This window comes from Scyliorhinus torazame, chromosome 13 (genome assembly GCF_047496885.1).
Source record: "Scyliorhinus torazame isolate Kashiwa2021f chromosome 13, sScyTor2.1, whole genome shotgun sequence".
Taxonomy (NCBI): Eukaryota; Metazoa; Chordata; class Chondrichthyes; order Carcharhiniformes; family Scyliorhinidae; genus Scyliorhinus; species Scyliorhinus torazame.
The window spans coordinates 4,280,247-4,298,561 of NC_092719.1; the positions used below are offsets into that span (position 1 = coordinate 4,280,247).

An 18,315-nucleotide genomic window follows, 5' to 3' on the forward strand; every position below is an offset into this window, starting at 1 on the left:
GGAGGGACCTTCGAGGGTGTTCCACACACCTTCGGTGCTATCCTCTCACCCGTAGTAGAGTCTGTGCAGGTTTGGCGACGATTTTTCTGACGTGAAAGTCCATGGATTCTTCGTTGGCGTCAACACTTAGACTCAGAAACGGAAAATTTGACCCAACCTAATTCTGTCTTGAAGTGCCATATACCAATCTTTGCTCTCTTGGTGATTTGTTCCAGGCAATTGGCTACCGGAAGGTGAATAAGCATGAAGGTAACATGGCCCAAACACAACCCTCCATCCCTAGGCCTTCCACATAACCATAGACACTGCTCCATCATCCTTTTGTTCATTTCATTTATCTTTGCTATTTCTTGAAAAAAGCCTAATTCCCGAAGACAATCAGATGAGATTCTAGAATATTCATCTAACCGTTGGCTAGACCAGCATTTATTGCCCATCTCTAATTGCCCTTGAGAAGGTGGTGGTGAGTTGCCCTGTTGAACCACTGCAGTCGCTGAGGCGTAGGTACACCCACAGTGCTGTTAGGGAGGGAGCTCCAGGATGTTGCCCCCAGCGACAGTGAAGGAACAGACGATATATTTACAAGTCAAGGTGATGATTGACTTGGAGGGGAACACAGGTATCCGCTGCCCTTGTCCTTCTAGATGGTGGTGGCTGTGAGTTTGGAAGATGCTGTCTAAGGAACCGTGGCGAGTTCCTGCAGTGCACCTTGTAGATGGTGCAGACGGCTGTCACAGTTCATCGGTGGTGGAGGGTTTGAATGTTTGTGGAAGCGATAGCAATGAAGTGGGCTGCTTTGTCCGGGATGGTGTTGAGCTTCTTGAGTGTTGTTGGAGCTGCACTCATCCAGGCAAGTGGAGAGTATTCCACTACACTCCTGACTTGTGCCTTTAGATGGTGGCTTTGGGGAGTCAGGAGGTGAGTTATTTGCTGTAGGATTCCCAATCTCTGACCTGCTCTTGTAGCCACAGTATTAATATGGCTAGTCCAGTTCAGTTTCTGATCAATGGTAACCCCCAGGATGTTGATTGTGGGGGATTCAGCGATGGTAATGCCATTGAATGTTAAGTGGCAATTGTTCGATCCCCTCGTGTTGGAGATGGCCACTGCCTGGCACTTGTGGTGTGAATGTTATTTGGCAATTATCAGCCCAACCCGGATATTATCCTGGTCTTCCTACATGGACTTCTTCAGTATCTGAGGAGTTGTGAATGTTGCTGAACTTGGTATAATTACTCAGCGCAGCCTCCAAATCACGCAGACTCGGAGCTCCTTCCCACCATCTAGCTTTGAATTGATCAGAGTTGATGGGAGAATGACAGGATTTATGGAACAGCTCCAGGTGACTCAGGAGGAGCCAGTTCAAGGTGGAATTAGCGCGACTCTGACACGAGAGAATTTTCCTGCGATTTTCTGAAAAATGAGAGGATGGTTCACATGCACCTCTCCGGTTCACTCCTACTTCCCACTGGGAATCAGAGTAGGCAGCAAGCAAAGAAAGTCAGAAAAAGCTGAGACAATGGATAGATTCTGTTTCAGAATAACATAGAATGAAAACAACTGCTTATGCACCAGGGAGCTCGAGGTGGAATAAACGTTGTGGCTAGTGTGTGTTGGGGGGTGAGGGGAAGCATTTGCGTAAATCGTCCAGAACATGGGCAGAATAAAATTTAGACTTCTTTCTGTGCACATATAGTTTCACCTCTGTATGGTATTTTTGTATACGTGTTGCTTATAGAATTATCACTTAGGTTGAGGACATATTTTAAATGTCATCTTGTTCTTTCTTACAGCCCCATTCCGCCCCCTTGGTGATATGGACAGCGAAGTCAAATTTGATGGAAATGGCGATGGTATTGGTCGGTACAATGTGTTCAATTTTCAGAAAGTTGCAGGAAAATACACCTACATCAAGGTGGGCCAGTGGGCCAAGTCTTTGACTCTGACCACAGCCCTGATTCACTGGCCCAAACACCACATCCCCACATCACAATGCAGTGATCCATGTGCCAGAAACGAGATCAAAAACATGCAGCCTGGAGATGTCTGCTGCTGGATCTGTGTGCCATGTGACCCCTATGCCTTCTTGGAGGATGAGTTCACGTGCAAGGACTGTGGGCCGGGCAGATGGCCAAATGAGGACCTTACAGGATGCTATGACTTACCAGAGGAGTATATCAGGTGGGGAGACGCCTGGGCTGTAGGACCAATTACTATCTCGTGTGCTGGGATTGTTACTACACTGATGATTGCCACTATCTTTGTAAAGCACAATAACACACCTCTTATCAAAGCCTCAGGACGCGAGCTCTGCTATATTTTGCTGTTTGGGGTCTTCTTTTCCTACTGTATGACATTTTTCTTTATCGCGAAACCCTCGCCCGCTATATGCACCTTGCGCCGCTTGGGACTTGGCACTTCGTTTGCCGTGTGTTACTCGGCACTGCTCACCAAGACCAACCGTATTGCTAGGATATTTAACGGTGTGAAGGAAGGGGCCCAAAGACCCCGGTTTATCAGCCCGAGTTCTCAAGTCTTCATCTGTCTGAGTCTCATCTCGGTTCAGATCATCATCGTGTCAGTCTGGCTGATTCTAGAGGCTCCTGGTACAAGAAGGTACACGGTCCCTGAGAAAAGAGAGACAGTTATTCTGAAATGCAATGTAAAAGACTCCAGCATGTTAATGTCTTTGACATATGATGTGGTGCTGGTGACCCTGTGTACAGTCTATGCCTTTAAGACCAGAAAATGTCCTGAAAACTTCAATGAAGCAAAATTTATTGGATTTACCATGTACACAACCTGTATCATTTGGCTTGCCTTTCTACCAATATTTTACGTGACTTCCAGTGATTATAGGGTAAGTGATGAACTTTACTATGCTATCATCAAATTGAGATCCAAAGTGTAAGTGAGAATGAGATAAATATATTTAAGTAAAGTACTAGCAATATATTAATAGATGTTTGATTGGAAAAAAAATAATTTAAAAGCACAACAGGGCTGATAGCAGCTGAAGGAGAAAAACTGATGAATGTTTCAGGTCCCACCAAAACATAAGTTACCTTTGTGTCAGAATTTTGGCATTTGCCATTTAACTAAAAATCTCCAATAATGGATATAAATTAGTCTCAAATCCTAGTGCTGGTCTTAAGTATTGATTTAGTAAGTTGTCTTATTTGCGAGTCTAGTCTCATACAACATGTTTTGATCAACTCACCATTGCATACAAGTTTAATGTACACTGTTACGATCCCTGTTAATGTTATAGTTGGAACAGGAAGATCCCACAATGGAGCCGTGGCTCGAAAGACCACTAATTTTATTTTTCTTTAATAAAACATGGTCACATGACTTCTAATTAGTTTGCACAACAAAAACATAATTTATTAAACATGAAAATATTGGATTACAATACAATACACCTTTACTCCCCCCTTACCTTGACAGGTTTTTGGATTAATACGGATTACAAAATACTTGTTAATCTGGTGTCATCAACACAAAGTCCTTTGTAAGCACTCAAGATGACTGTGGGTATATACACTCTCCACCGTTTGTGGATGCCTCCTCAGAATCCCTCCCCCCCCCCCCCCCACAAGATGATTATCACATGAGAACTTCCAAACTTCACTCACTAAAATACACTTTCAAATCTACTTATAATAATGTTTTCCCTTAGTGTTTTGCATTCCGAAATCCAGACTAGGTTTTCCAAGTGGCATTTTTAAACAAAGCTTCCGCTTCACTTTTAACAAAGAATCCAGTCCAGGATTTTACACCAACCCCTTTTACAATGTATTTGTCTTGACTGCTGTGCAAACTGCTCATAATTGCTTTTGCTCTCAATTCCCAGACTGTATTAAAATGACATCAAACATTTTATCTACCTTTGAAGTTTGCTGCCCCACTTTAAATCTAGTACTGCAATTATCTCTTTGACACAGAGCACTTTGTTTATTCTTCCTTGAATTCTTTCTTGAATTAATATCTCTCCTATGGCACCCACTCCACAAAACCCCTCCTGCAATCATTTACCTATGGCCTGGTTTGCTCTGCAATCCTGGGCCTCTGGTGGACGTTAGTCCGTCAGCATTCACGATGAGCACAGTGGCAGAGCTGGGCAAAAGAGCAGCCGGCCTCTGATTTCCTGCCACTCTCTGTGGATGAATACTGGAGGTGAATTCTCCATTACCCAACATCGGTAGCCATTTCTATGCCTTTTAGCTTTGCCAAAGAGTCATCTGGACTCGAAACGTTAGATTTTTTCTCTCCCTACGGATGCTGCCAGACCTGCTGAGATTTTCCAGCATTTTCTGTTTTGGAGTTGGTGATCCATCTTGGCCGACTCTGCGGTCCCAAACATTAAAGATGTCAGCCAACTCAATTCATTCCACATGATAATCAAGAAATGGCTGAAAGCACTGGATATGGTAAAAGCTATGGGCCCTGACAACAATCTGGCAATAATGCAGGATTTAGGAACAGGATTAGGCCATTCGGCTCTTTGAGTCTGACCCGCCATTCGATAACATCATGGCTGCTCCGGTTGCATCTTAAATCCACTTTCTTGTCTAACCCCCATAACCCTTTACTCCCTTGTGTCAAAAATATGTCTAACTCAGTGTTGGATAAGGTCAATGACCCACCCTCCAATGTTCTCTGGCGAAGAAACTCCCACAGATTAACTACCCTTTGAGAGAAAACAATTCTCCTCACCTCGGCCTTAAAAGGCAAACCTCTTATTTTTAAACTGCGTCCTCGTGTTCTAGTTTCTCCCACACATGGAAACATCCTCCAGGTATCCACGCTATCATAAAACCCTTTAAGATCTGCAGCGGGATTCTCCGACCGCCCCCCCCCCCCCCCCCCCCTCCGCCGGATCGGAGAATCCCCGGGGGGGCGGCGTGAATCCCGCCCTGCCACCCCGACGCCGGTTTTCAGACAGGGGCGGGGATCATGCCACGCCGGTCAGGGGCCGTTGGCAGCGGCACCCCCGGCAATTCTCCGGGCCCACGATGGGCCGAGCGGCCATCGGTTTCTGGCCTGTCCCGCCGGCGTGAAATGGACATGGTCCCACACGGCGGGATCTGGCTGGTAGGCCGGCTGGTGCGGTCCTCGGGGGGGGGGCGCGGGGGCATCCTGCCCCGGGGGGAGCCCCACAGTGGCCTGGCCCGCGACCGGGGCCCACCGATCTGCGGGTGGGCCTGTGCTGTGGGGGCACTCCTGCCTTCCGCGCCGGCCTCTGTAGGGCTTCGCCATGGCCGGCGCAGAAAAGACACCCCCCTGCGCATGCGCAAGAATACGCCGGCCGGTCTGCGCTTGCGCGGAACCACGCCGACGGTTCTGCACATGCGCTAACTTGCGCCAGCCCTTCGCCGCCAGTTGGCACAGCGCCAACCCCTCCGCCGCCGGCCTAGCCCCCGGAAGTGCGGAGGATTCCGCAACTTCCGGTTGGCCCGCGCCAGAGTGATTCGCGCCATTTTTTTGTGCCGGCGACGGGCCATCGCGGGGATTCGGGAGAATCCCGCTATATCAATAAGATCACCTCTCATTCTTCTAAACTCCAATGGGTACAGGCCCAACCTGTTCAACTTTTCTTCGTAAGATAAGCCTCTCATCTCAGGAATGAGCTGAGTGAATCAGCTGACTGCCTCTAACACTATTATATATTTATTCAAATAGGGAGACCAAAACTGTACACAAGGTGAATGGAGAAATGTAGACCTGTGTCAGTTTCAGGGCAAATGTTAGAATCTATTATAAAGGTTATGATAACTTGACATTTAGAAACAGATGATACAATTGGGTAGAATCAAGATGGGTTTATGAAACAGAGGTTCACCAGAATAATCCCTGGGATGGTGGGATCATCATGCGAGGAGAGATTGAGGAGGTTGTGTCTGCGTTACCTATAGTTTCAAAGAATGAGGATTGAACTCATTGAAACTTACAAACTTCTGATAGGGTGTGGCAGGCTTGGTGTAGAAACATCTTTCCCCTGGCTGGTGAGTCTAAAACCAGCGACATATTCTCCAAATGAGGGATAGGTCATTTCAGACTGAGATGGGGAGGAATCTCTTTACTCAGAGGGTGGTGACTCTTTGCAACTCTCTACCCCAGAGGTCTGTGGAAGCTCAGTTTAAGGCAGAAATTCAGAGGTTTCTGGAGACTTATTGCACCAAAGGGAATGGAGATAATGCAGGTGTTGAGGTCAATGATCAGCACATGGTCTGGTTAAATAGTGGGGCAGCTTTGACAGGCCCAATGATCTACTCTAGTTCCTGTATTCCTATTCCACATGTGGTCTCATAAAGGCCCTGTACAGCTACAGTTAAACTTACCGTTATTTTCCATTCCCCTTGCAATAAACACCAAAATTAGGGGAGTGGCGTAGTGGTATCGTCGCTAGATTAGTAATCCAGAGACCCAGAGTAATGCTCTGGGGACCCAGGTTCGAATCCCGCCATGGCAGGTGGTGAAATTTGAATTCAATAAAAAAAATAATCTGGCGTTAAAAGTCAAAAGGTGACCATTGTCGATTGTGGTAAACACCCACCTGGTTCACTAATGTCCTTCAGGGAAGGAAATCTGCCGTCCTTATCTGGTCTGGCCAACATGTGACTCCAGACCCACAGCAATGTGGCAATAAATGGGCAATAATTGCTGACCCAGCTCGTGATGGCCACAGCCCACGAACAAATAACATTAGCACTGCTGCCTCACTCCGATTTTGGGTGACTGGGTGGAGGTTGCAAGTTCTCCCTGTGTCTGCGTGGGTTTCCTCCGGGTTTCTTCCCACAGTCCAGAGCTGTGCAGGTTAAGCGGATTAACCATGCTAAATTGTCCCTTAGTGTCCAAAGGTTAGGTGGGGTTATGGGGTTACGGGGATAGGGCAGGGAAGCGGGCCTAGGTAGAGCGCTTGTTCAGAGGGTTGGTGTAGACTCGATGGGCCTAATGGCCTCCTTCACTATAGGGATTCTATGGTTCCATTTGCCTTCCTAGTCACTTGCTGTACCTGCGTACTATTGTTTCGTAATTCAAATCTTGAACACTCGTGCTCCAGAACCATCTGCGTCCCTAACCAAACGGTTCTAGTACGACTAGAACACAGCATTTATTGTGTAAAATTGGCAAGATATGACCTGTCCTGTGAACAAAAAGTTAGACAAATTCAGTGCTTCCAATTACAGCCCCATCAGTCTACTCTTGATCACCAGTAAATGCTACCAGGCGTCACAGTAACCTGCTCAGTGAAGCCAATTTGGGTCCTGCCAGGCCCATTCAGCTCCTGAACCTATTACGACCTTGGTTCAAAAATGGACAAAAGAGTTGAATTCAGCAGGGAAGTTGAAATTCACTGTCCTTCACATCAAGGCAGCATTTTGACTGAGTGTGGCATCAAAGAGCCCGAGCGTACAAACATGAACTAGGGGCAGGAGTAGGCCACTCGAGCCTGATCTGCCATTCAATAAGGTCACGCTTGATCTGACTGTAACCTCAAAGCCACATTTCTGCCCACCCCAATAACCTTTAACCCCCTCGTTAATCATGAATCTATCAAACTCTGCCTTCAAAATATTCCAATGTTCTGCTTCCACGCCTTTTGTAGAAGAGATTTCACAATTTTTAATTTTTAAACAGTGACCCCAGTTGTAGATTCTCCAACAAGAGGAAACATCCTCTCCACGTGCTACCCATCCAGACCCCTCCGAATCTTAAAAGTTTTGATCAAGTCGCCACTTACTCTTCTAAACTTTAATGGATACAAACCTAGACTGTCCAGCCTTTCCTCCTAAGACAACCTGCCCAACCCTGGTATGAATCTAGTAAACCGTCTCTGAGCCGCTTCTAATGCATTTATATATTTCCTTAAATAAGGAGACCAATACTGTACACAATACTCCAGATGTGGTCTCAATAATGTCCTGTACAACTGAAACTTAACTTCCCTACTTATGTCCCTCACGATAAACAGTAACATTACTTGCTGTAGCTCTCTACTAGCCTTTTGACTCATGCACTAGGACACTCAGATCCCTCTGCACCTTAGAGCAAAACTGGAGACAATAGAAATCAGGAGGAAATCTCTCCACTGGTAGGAAGATTTGAAGCCAATCCTCTCAGCCCCAGAACATCATTTCAGGAGCTCCTCAGGGAGGTAACTGAGCCCCAACCACCTTGAGTGTTTCATCAATGATCTGTCCTTCATCATAAGGTCAGAAGTAGGGATGTTTGCCGATGATTGCACAGTGTTCAGCACCAATCGCAACTCCTCAGCAAATAGCCCAGGCCCATTTGCAGCATGACCTGGACAACATTTGGACTCTGTAACAGCATTGCAGGTGTACCTGCAGCAGATGGACTGCAGCAGTTGAAGAAGCCAACTCACCACTCACCACTTTCTCAGTGGCTTTTAGGCTTGGGCAACAGATGCTGCCCTTGCCATTGATACCCACGTGCCAGGAAAGAATAAAAGAAAGACTCTGAGTCAAGAAGATGCTAATGTTGTTTGTTCATTATTTTTACCATTGCAGGAAGAAACCCTGTATTGATTCAGTGGAGTGTGTGATCACAACTCGTACTGTATGTTCATTAAAAAACAGTTTTATAATTTATTCCAGCCCCTTCGCACCTAAATTAAAACATTCAGCCTATTGCAAGAGTGGAAGACATATCCATAAAGCACAATATCCAGTTTGGATGGCAAGAGAGACATGTTGTTCCATCACAGGGTGATGTTGTAACAGAAATAGATGTTAATCAGTGTGAATTATTTTCTCAGAATAACTCAAACTATTGAATGAAGAGACTATCTATTGATTCAAATATTAATAATTTTCCATTAATTTAACTGAAAAGGTGTAAAGGGGCAGCACGGTAGCATTGTGGATAGCACAATTGCTTCACAGCTCCAGGGTCCCAGGTTCGATTCCCGGCTTGGGTCACTGTCTGTGCGGAGTCTGCACGTCCTCCCCGTGTGTGTGTGTGTTCCCTCCGAGTGCTCCGGTTTCCTCCCACAGTGCAAAGATGTGCAGGTTAGGTGGATTGGCCATGATAAATTGCCCATAGTGTCCAAAATTGCCCTTAGTGTTGAGTCGGGTTACTGGGTAATGGGGATAGGGTGGAGGTATTGACCTTGGGTAGGGTGCTCTTTCCAAGAGCCGGTGCAGACTCGATGGGCTGAATGGCCTCCTTCTGCACTGTAAATTATATGATTCTATGATTCTATGGAAAGTGATTTGATTATTCTGCTTAATGCACTAGGATCTTGATTTTATCCCAACCTGGTTCTTTTATGTTGCTCTTAGCCTGTTTCAGCCAAGCAGCTACATTGAACATAGAACATAGAACATTACAGCGCAGTACAGGCCCTTCGGCCCTCAATGTTGCGCCGACCTGTGAAACCACTCTGAAGCCCATCTACACTATTCCCTGATCGTCCATATGTCTATCCAATGACCATTTTAATGCCCTTAGTGTTGGCGAGTCGACTACTGTTGCAGGCAAGGCATTCCACGCCCTTACTACTCTCTGAGTAAAGAACCTACCTCTCACATCTGTCTTATATCTATCTCCCCTCAATTTAAAGCTATGTCCCCTCGTGCTAGACATCACCATCCGAGGAAAAAGGCTCTCACTGTCCACCCTATCCAATCCTCTGATCATTTTGTATGCCTCAATTAAGTCACCTCTTAACCTTCTTCTCTCTAACGAAAACAGCCTCAAGTCCCTCAGCCTTTCCTCATAAGATCTTCCCTCCATACCAGGCAACATTCTGGTAAATCTCCTCTGCACCCTTTCCAATGCTTCCACATCCTTCCTATAATGCGGCGACCAGAATTGCATGCAATACTCCAAATGCGGCCACACCAGAGTTTTGTACAGCTGCAACATGACCTCATGGCTCCGAAACTCAATCCCTCTACCAATAAAAGCTAACACACCGTATGCCTTCTTAACAGACAGCGTGGAACAGATTCTCAATACTATCAATACAAAACTACACAATAGTCATTACCTCGGTCCAATAAATTGCTTGCAAATCATGTTTTCCTTCCTGGTTCATGAACACTAACTTTAGTTTACTGACACCAATGACAGTCTCGCTCAGTTACAATGGATGCATTCAAATGAATCTGCTAACCCACTTTATGTGATGGCCAATATAATGGCTGGAATTCTCTGGCCGTTTACTGGAGACAGGATTCTCTGGTCCCACCTGCAATGTAACCCTAACCCGTGTGTTTCCCGGCGGCATGGGGTGGCTTAAATGGGAAATCCCATCGACAGCGACGGGAGCAGAGGATCCATCCGCCAGCGAATAGTACGCTGCCTTCCGCAGCCAACAAACACACTGCTGGGAGGTCGGCAAATCCCACCCAACGTGAAAATATTCATCAAATTTAAAATCACACTGTTTGGAAGTAACACCCTCTAAAAGCCCAAGTTCAGAAAGAACTGAGTTGCTGCTATTTCCTCCTCCGAATGGAACTCCCAGCCATTTATGGCAGTTCCGCTTACATTGCCTTTGACTTATTCATCGGAACCACTTTAAATACTGTAATAAAATGAAAAAGTCCTGCCCCAGTCTGTTGTTGTGTTTGTCAACATCCTTCAGGAATAGAAAGGGGCTGATGTTAATATATCAGAACAGTGCTGGAAGGTGAACCGCACTCAACTATTTACAATTCAAATCAATGATTCGGATGAGAGGAGTGAAGGTCTGGTTGCTAAATCTGCTGATGACACAGAGATAGTTAGAAAAGTAAGTTGTAAAGAGGACACGGGTCTGCAAAGGGATATATATATAGACAGGTAGAGTGGGTGGGTGAAAATTTGGCAGGTGAGATCTCATGTGAGAAAATGTGAACTTGCCCACCTTGGCAGGAAGAATAGAAAAACAACCTAAATTAAGATAGATTGCAGAGGGATCTGGGCATCCTGGCGTATGAATCAGGAAACGTTAGAATTGAGGTACAGCAAATAATAATAATAATCACTTATTATTAATAAATTATTATAAATATTATTAATAAAACAGGGGCTGGTTTAGCGCAGTGGGCTAAATCGCTGGCTTGTAAATCAGAACACAGCCAGCAGCGCGGGTTCAATTCCCATAGCAGCCTCCCCGAACAGGCGCCGGAATGTGGTGACTAGGGGCTTTTCGCAGTAACTTCATTGAAGCCTACTCGTGACAATAAGTGATTATTATTATTATTATTGTCACAAGTAGGCTTCAATGAAGTTACTGTGAAAAGCCCCTAGTTGCCACATCCCGGCGCCTGTTCAGGGAGGCCAGTACGGGAATTGAACCCGCGCTGCTGGCCTTGTTCTGCACTGTGCTAAACCAGCCCCTATAATTATAAGGGTGTAAATGTAATTTATTGCAAGGGGAAAAGAAGACAAATATAAGGATATTTTGTTCCAGTTGTGCAGATTGTTGGTCAGCCCACATTTGGAGTAGTTTGGTTTTCTTAATTAAGAAAGGATATAAATGCTTTAGAAGCCGTTCAGAGAAGGTTCACTCTCCTGACACCCAGAATGGATGGGTTACTGTTGAATCCACGGTAAGCAAAACGTATTGACGATGGTAGAAATGAACAAACGAGGTTTATTACAATACAATATGATACAATGCAATACAATGCAATACAATTCCAAAATTCCTCTGCTTAAGGGTCTCCTTCCCCGACCTGCACACAGGCCGGACTTTTTATACAGCTGGAGCTCTCCTTGTTAAGGGGAAGCCCCGCCCCCTTAAAGGGGAAGGTCATATTCCCGGGAGGGCATGGAAAAACGTATGGTACTGATCCTGGGACCTCCATTGGTGTTGTAACAGTTACATTACAAGGAAGGTTAGACAGTTTGGGCCTGTGCCCATTGGAGTTTAGAAGATTGCGATAGAACATCCTGAGTGGATTTGACAGGGTGGAAGCTGAATGGCTGGTTCCCCTTGTAGGAGAGAATAGAATTGGGGGTCAGAGTTTAAAAATAAAGGGTGGGATTCTCTGTTTCTGAGACTAAGTGTTGACACCGATACAGAATCCGTGGACTTTCACAACAGCAAAACTGGCGTCAAACCTGGACCGAGTCAGTGACTGCGGAGGGGCTAGCACCGGGACCACGTGGAACACAATCGATTCCAATAAAAAATGGTGCAGGATTTGCCAGATTCGCGATTGACACTCGGGAGACTGACAAGCTGCAGCCGCCCATACATATTACACACCCCACATGCACTATCCCAGCCGCACACACACATTACACTCCCCACACACACTATCCCAGCCTACAAGATGACACTGGTTGTGCTGGAGCGTGCCCATACATTTGATGGGTCGGCTGGGGCTAGAGGGCACCTGGGGGGGTGGCCTTGGGGGACACCTGTAAGGACCCATGGCCCTAAGTTCACACTGGGCAGTCAGCAGCGTGCACTGCTGCATGGCTGCCTTGCAGACTGCGGCAATGGTGTTCCATGTCAGTCCATCCCGACCCCACAGCCCACCTCCTGGCCACCCCCCGCTGCACCCCCCGGCCCTGGCAGAAGCCCCCGGCCAGCGGTATGACTATCAGCAAACTATGGCGATGTTGGACACTTTCCCTACCCCCGCTCTCTTCCTCAGCAGCCACGACGCTGGTTTCAGAGCACAAGTGAACCGTGCCGTCGGGAACTCGGCCAATCGGAGGCCACGGAGAATACCGGGTCTGGTACATTAAAGACATACAAACGGTGTTTACTGTACGTGTGTTCCGGACTGCATTGACACTGTTGTCAAGGTGATGGAGAACTGCGATTTGGCGTCAAATCGGTGCCCGCTGTGATTTTTGCGTCAGAACCTATTCTCCGCCCAATCGCATTTTGCGATTTCAGCGTTAGCCAATGGAGAATCCCGCCCAAGGGGTTTCCTATTCAACACGGAGATGAAAAGAAATGTTTCCTCTCAGATAGTTGTGAACCTTTGGAACTCACTTCCCCAGACAGCGGCACATGCAGGATCAATTAATATCTTTAAAGCAGAGGTAAATAGATTCTTGACTAACAAGAGAGTCAAAGGTTATAGGGATGGAGTTGAAGACACAATCATAACAGGCATGATCCTATTGAAGAGTGGAGCAGTCTCGAGGGGCCAAATGGCCTACTCCTGCTCCTAATTCGTATGTTCATATGAGCAGAATGTGCCTCCAAACAGTTATTTGAATTACTCGAAATAGCCTGCCCCATTAGTACAGTTTAGGCAGAATTGAGTTTGATGGAAATGGAAAAAGTTTAGCACCATTTTTCAATCTCGTTAGCTGCCTGGGATAATCAAAGCTAGTGTAGGTGGTAGGACCTGCATCTAAAGTGGGAACAAATGATTTAAAATCACAGTGTGATAATATTGACTAATGCACCAGTACATTTTTTATGAATACCTTTTTCTGAAATTTAAACAAAAGTGTTATTCCATCTGTTAAAGCTGTGGACAGGACTCTCACAAGATTAACACATTACAAAATAATGGAAAAGCATGAATCCTAGGACACTGGATGCCAATTATATAGCTCAGTTGCTACTCTGAATGAGGTCATGTAACTCAGTAAAGTGCAGTAATTGAATTCTGGAGCTCGCCAGTCTGCACAGCACGATGTTGCACCACTCACCGGAATCTGGGTCACGGGGAATGGGAGTTACTTACTTACAGAATCTCAGTGCACTTCTAATGTGTGTGCGTCTGTCCAGATAGTGTCAGAATTGGTCCTCTGGTACTGTGGAGGCCAGAATGATCCACTTCATTTTGCTTTTCAACAGACACTCCTCTCCATAATTGTCCTACAATCTTTTGTTTCTGTGGCAGATTAATGACGTGTAAAAGGTTGAATCCTCGAAAAATGTTACACATAGTATCAGACATGCAGACAGACTTCACAACCTTGTTTATTAATTCATGAGATGCGGGTATTGCTGGCTCACCCAGTACTTATTGCCCATCCCTAATTGCCCCAGAGAAGGTGGTGGTGAACTGCCCTCGTGAGCTGCTGCAATCCATGGTTTTGGTTTGAGTGTAGTTTTTGTAGCACTTTGTGGGAGCTGAGTAACCCGCTGGACCATTTCAAAGGGCAGTTAAGAGTCAGCCCCGTTACTGTGGGTCTGGAGTTATGTATAGCCAGACTGGGTAAGGATGGCAGATTTCCTTTCCAAAATGCCATCAGTGAACCAGGTGAGTTTTTGTGACAATCTGGTAGCCACCATTAGTGTCAGTAACTTATTTACTCCAGATATATTGAATGTGAATTCCCCAGCTTCCATTGTGGGCTTTGAACTTGTCAAGATCACTAGTCAAGGTCGCTGGTCCAGTAACGTAATCACCATGTTGCTACACTGTACAAATGGCACACACACAGCAAAACTAGGACATGATGAGGATTTCTATGTGCAACACATTGTTATCAATTTAGTATGACAAGTAGCACAACAAAGTTCGATTACACTTGGATCAGGATTTCTATGCACCATCACCAAATTAAAATGTTACATGGTTACCTTCAAGCCAATATTTGACATGAATATGACTCCCTGGAACACAAAACAAAAATTACTCTTGACAAAATAATCCTAACACAAATTTCAACCCAATTATCAAATTGCTGCCTCCATTATTTTACAGGTAGTAATCGATTTGTTTTAAACAGGATAACTTTTCTGTTAAGGTAGTGTAGTGAGGCATTTTTAAAAATTATTTATACACGGGATGTGGGCGTCGCTCGGTCAGCTTTTTCTGCCCATCCCTGAGGGCATTTAAGAGCCAACCACATTGCTGTGGGTCTGGAGTCACATGTAGGCCAGACCAGGAAAGGACAACAGATTTCTTTCCCTAAAGGACATTAGTGAACCAGATGGGTTTTTACGGCAATCGACAATGGTTTCATGGTCATCTTTTAGACTTTTTATTCCAGATTCTTATTGAATTCAAATTTCACCATCTGCCATGGCGAGGTTCGAACCCTAGTCCCCAGAGCACGGTGCTGGGTCTCTGGATTGCAAGTCCAGAAACAATACCGCTACGCATTGCCTCCCCTATACATAAACACATTAGGTGCTCCAAAGGAACAATAGTGGCAGTAATGTCCATCCTGTGGCTTTTTAAAGACTGAAATTGATGTCAGAATAACTCCAGCTGTGTACCTTATTCTCAGTCAGGACACATATCTCTAAATCATGATTTGGAACAACCACTTTGACAATTTTTGGTTTATGTGGCTCAGTGTTTCTCCCCAGGCTTTAAGAACATGTTCAATAGTTTAACAATTGCTTTTGTTCCACAGGTTCAGACGACCACCATGTGCATCTCGGTCAGCTTGAGTGGTTTTGTGGTGCTCGGCTGCCTCTTTGCCCCAAAGGTGCACATTATTGTGTTTCAGCCACAGAAGAATGTGACCACTCACAGACTCACCATGAACAGGTTCAGTGTCAGCGGAACTGTCACTAGTCACTCGCACTGTAAGTAAAAAGGTGAATTCTGTGGGTTTTTCTATTCTTCGCCCATAACCTATGCAGAGAGCTTCCAAAACCCTGAAAAAAAACACACATGACCCCTCCCTATCAATTTTAAAAACTATACCCCAATATCATCGGTAAGGTACATATTTTTCAGATGGAATTTTCTTTCTCTTTCTTTCATTGGGTTACATTTCTCTACCATGTGCTATTCCCACACATGCGTGAAAAATGCAGGTATTAAATCCTTGGTCAATATTTTATGACCCATCAACCCTGCCTGTGAGCGACAGGCAGGTGTAAAATTGGGTGGGACGGCAGGAGGGCACTATGCCTGGCATTTGACCAGAGGCGAGTGGGTGGCCTGCCTGCACTTGAGCCAATCGAGGCCCTTATGCGGCCAATTATTGGACATTTAAGGGCCTCTACCTTCAGCCATTGGTATTTTACCAGTCAGGTGGTAAACTCCAGCAGCCAGCTGTGGATCCAGCAATGGGGGTCCCTCCTGCAACCCCCCCCCCCCCCCCCCCCCCCCCCCCCACCCACCCTCACTGATGATTGCATGTTTTGAGGGTCAGGAAATTCAGCGCTCTGTAAAATCCAGCCCCCCAAATGTTTCTGCTTCGCCCCGCACATCGCCGAACTATCCCCAAGGTATAATAATAACCAAAATATCTACATCTGTGGAGAGAGAAACAGAGCTGACGTTTTGATTCTAAAGAAGAGTCATATTGAACTCCAAACGTTAACTCTGCTTATCTGTCCACAGATGCTGCAAAACCTGATAAATTATAACCCTTACTATTCTGAAACTTAAAAAAAAAAGTTAACGAAAATTACATCCTTTCTGTAATGAGGTGACCAGAACAGCCTGCAGTACTCAAGCTGTGACCTAACCAATGTTTTATATAGTTCCAGCATAACCTCTTTGATCTTATAGGGATGGCACAGTGGTTAGCACTGCTGCCTCACAGTGCCAAGGACTTGGGTTCGCTTCCAGCCTTAGGTGACTGTCTGTGTGGGTTTTCCCCCGTGTCTGCGTGGGTTTCCTCCGGGTGCTCCGGTTTCCTCCCACAGTCCAATGATGTGCAGGTTTGGTGGACTGGCCATGCTAAATTGCCCTTAGTGTCCAATGATTAGGTGGGGTTACAAGATTGCGGAGATAGGGTTGGGAGTGGGCCTAGGTAAGGTGGTCTTTCAGAGGGTCAGTGCAGACAATGGGGCGAATAGGCTCCTTCTGCACTGTAGGGACTCTACGATATTTTATGCCTCGGTTAATATATGAAAGGATTCCATTTGCCTTCTTATCGAGCTGCGTTGCCCTGCGATCTGCAAGGACCTGTGGACATTCACTCCAAGGACCTTTCCAAGGTACCTCACTTCCTCTCACCTCTCAGTATCCTCCCATTTATTATGTTATCATTTGCCTTGTTGGAGTTCCCCAAATACATCACCTCACACTTCCCTGGGTTGAATTCCATTTCCCACTTCTCTGCCCACCTGACCAGTGCATTGGTATCTTCCTGCAGTCTGCAGTGACCATCCTCACCATCAACCAGACGGCCAATTCTCTTGTTTCTTTCCTTCGCACAACAAAGTAACTGTTTACACAAAAGAATCTTGTTAACAAAAAGAGACTGTTTTTTAACCTCCCCACGTCCCCTCCTATTAACCTCCCCAAGATGTCGTCTACCAATTATCCCCGAGAGAGCGGGTAGTATGTTATATTTAGGAGATATGTATTACTTTATGTTTACTTTTCTTATTTCGACCATTGGTTTGTTAAATGTCTGGAGTTGGCTGCAGCACTGCTAGGTTAGAGCGGGGAAACCGGCCAGCATCCAAGCACTTAATCACTCCATCTGGAAAATGCCCGACTGTGCACTTGGGGGTGAGCACGGGATTGGACACATTTGTGATGTTGAACAGCCTTCTGATGCTTGTGGTCTTGGCTCACATCAAGAAATCAAATGGCGGAAGGCTCTTGGTGCCTGGGGAATGGTGCAGCAACAAGAACCAGGTCCTACAGGGGAAAGGGGAGAAAACAGCGGAGGAAGTTTATTTGATTTGGATGATTTTCTTTCTGCATTTCAAAGGACACTTGGAGTAACCTGCCATGATACTCTTGCTTTGCAGCATCTGCCAGTGCTCATTATGTCCCTACTGTTTGCAATGGAAGAGAAATTCTAGACTCAACTACATCATCTTTGTGAAGTTGTTTTCTATTCAGCTGTTGTACTGTTCAGAACCACACGCATCGGGCGCGGTGGTGAATCAGTAACTTGTTTTGTAGAAACAGCGTATTAAATTATTTTTAAGGGCTGTAAATAACTACTAGTACTCTCGTTTTTCTGGTTAATCGTATTTTATCCTGTAAATAACTATTATTTACATACATTGTTATAAACTGTTTACTTAGGGCAAGTACTGTACGAAATATGGCAAACTGACTATTATAAAGTTTTGAAGTTTTTATTATCATCCTTAATGTATTTACACTAGAATGCATAGTAATTTTTATGTTGTATCTACAACTAATCTATAGTTACATTATGTAACTTATGGTTCTAACAGCACAAAATAATATGAAAACTTTATTGTAAAATAAACTGAATAAAAATCTAACTACTGATGGAACTGATTTACCACTCCGTATTCTTCATTATGCAGAAGTCTTTCCTCAAAGGAGCCGCCTCAGATTTTTATAAGACCCACTGGAACTTATTACAAAGCTACTCCTTGCTTTTCTGCCTAGCCACATTTCTGTAAATAAAAACGATGTTGAATAACTTATGGAATAGGGAGGCAAGCGGGTGGTGAAGATCAAGGAGAAATGG

At 45.3% G+C, this 18,315-nt stretch overlaps 1 protein-coding gene across 2 annotated transcripts in view; it reads left to right on the top strand.

Annotated features, from left to right (window-relative positions):
- LOC140387806 (metabotropic glutamate receptor 3-like) overlaps window positions 1-18,115 on the top strand; it is a 237,491-nt gene extending 219,376 nt beyond the window's left edge. The window contains exons 5-7 of one of the 2 annotated variants that reach the window (XM_072470944.1): window positions 1,794-2,860; window positions 15,307-15,493; window positions 17,615-18,115. In XM_072470944.1, coding sequence (XP_072327045.1) covers window positions 1,794-2,860; window positions 15,307-15,489 — 1,250 coding nt within the window. In that variant the 3' untranslated portion in view covers window positions 15,490-15,493; window positions 17,615-18,115. The remainder of the gene's footprint in view (window positions 1-1,793; window positions 2,861-15,306; window positions 15,494-17,614) is intronic. The other variant, XM_072470943.1, reaches the window with a different exon arrangement.
- Window positions 18,116-18,315: the final 200 nt, after the last annotated feature.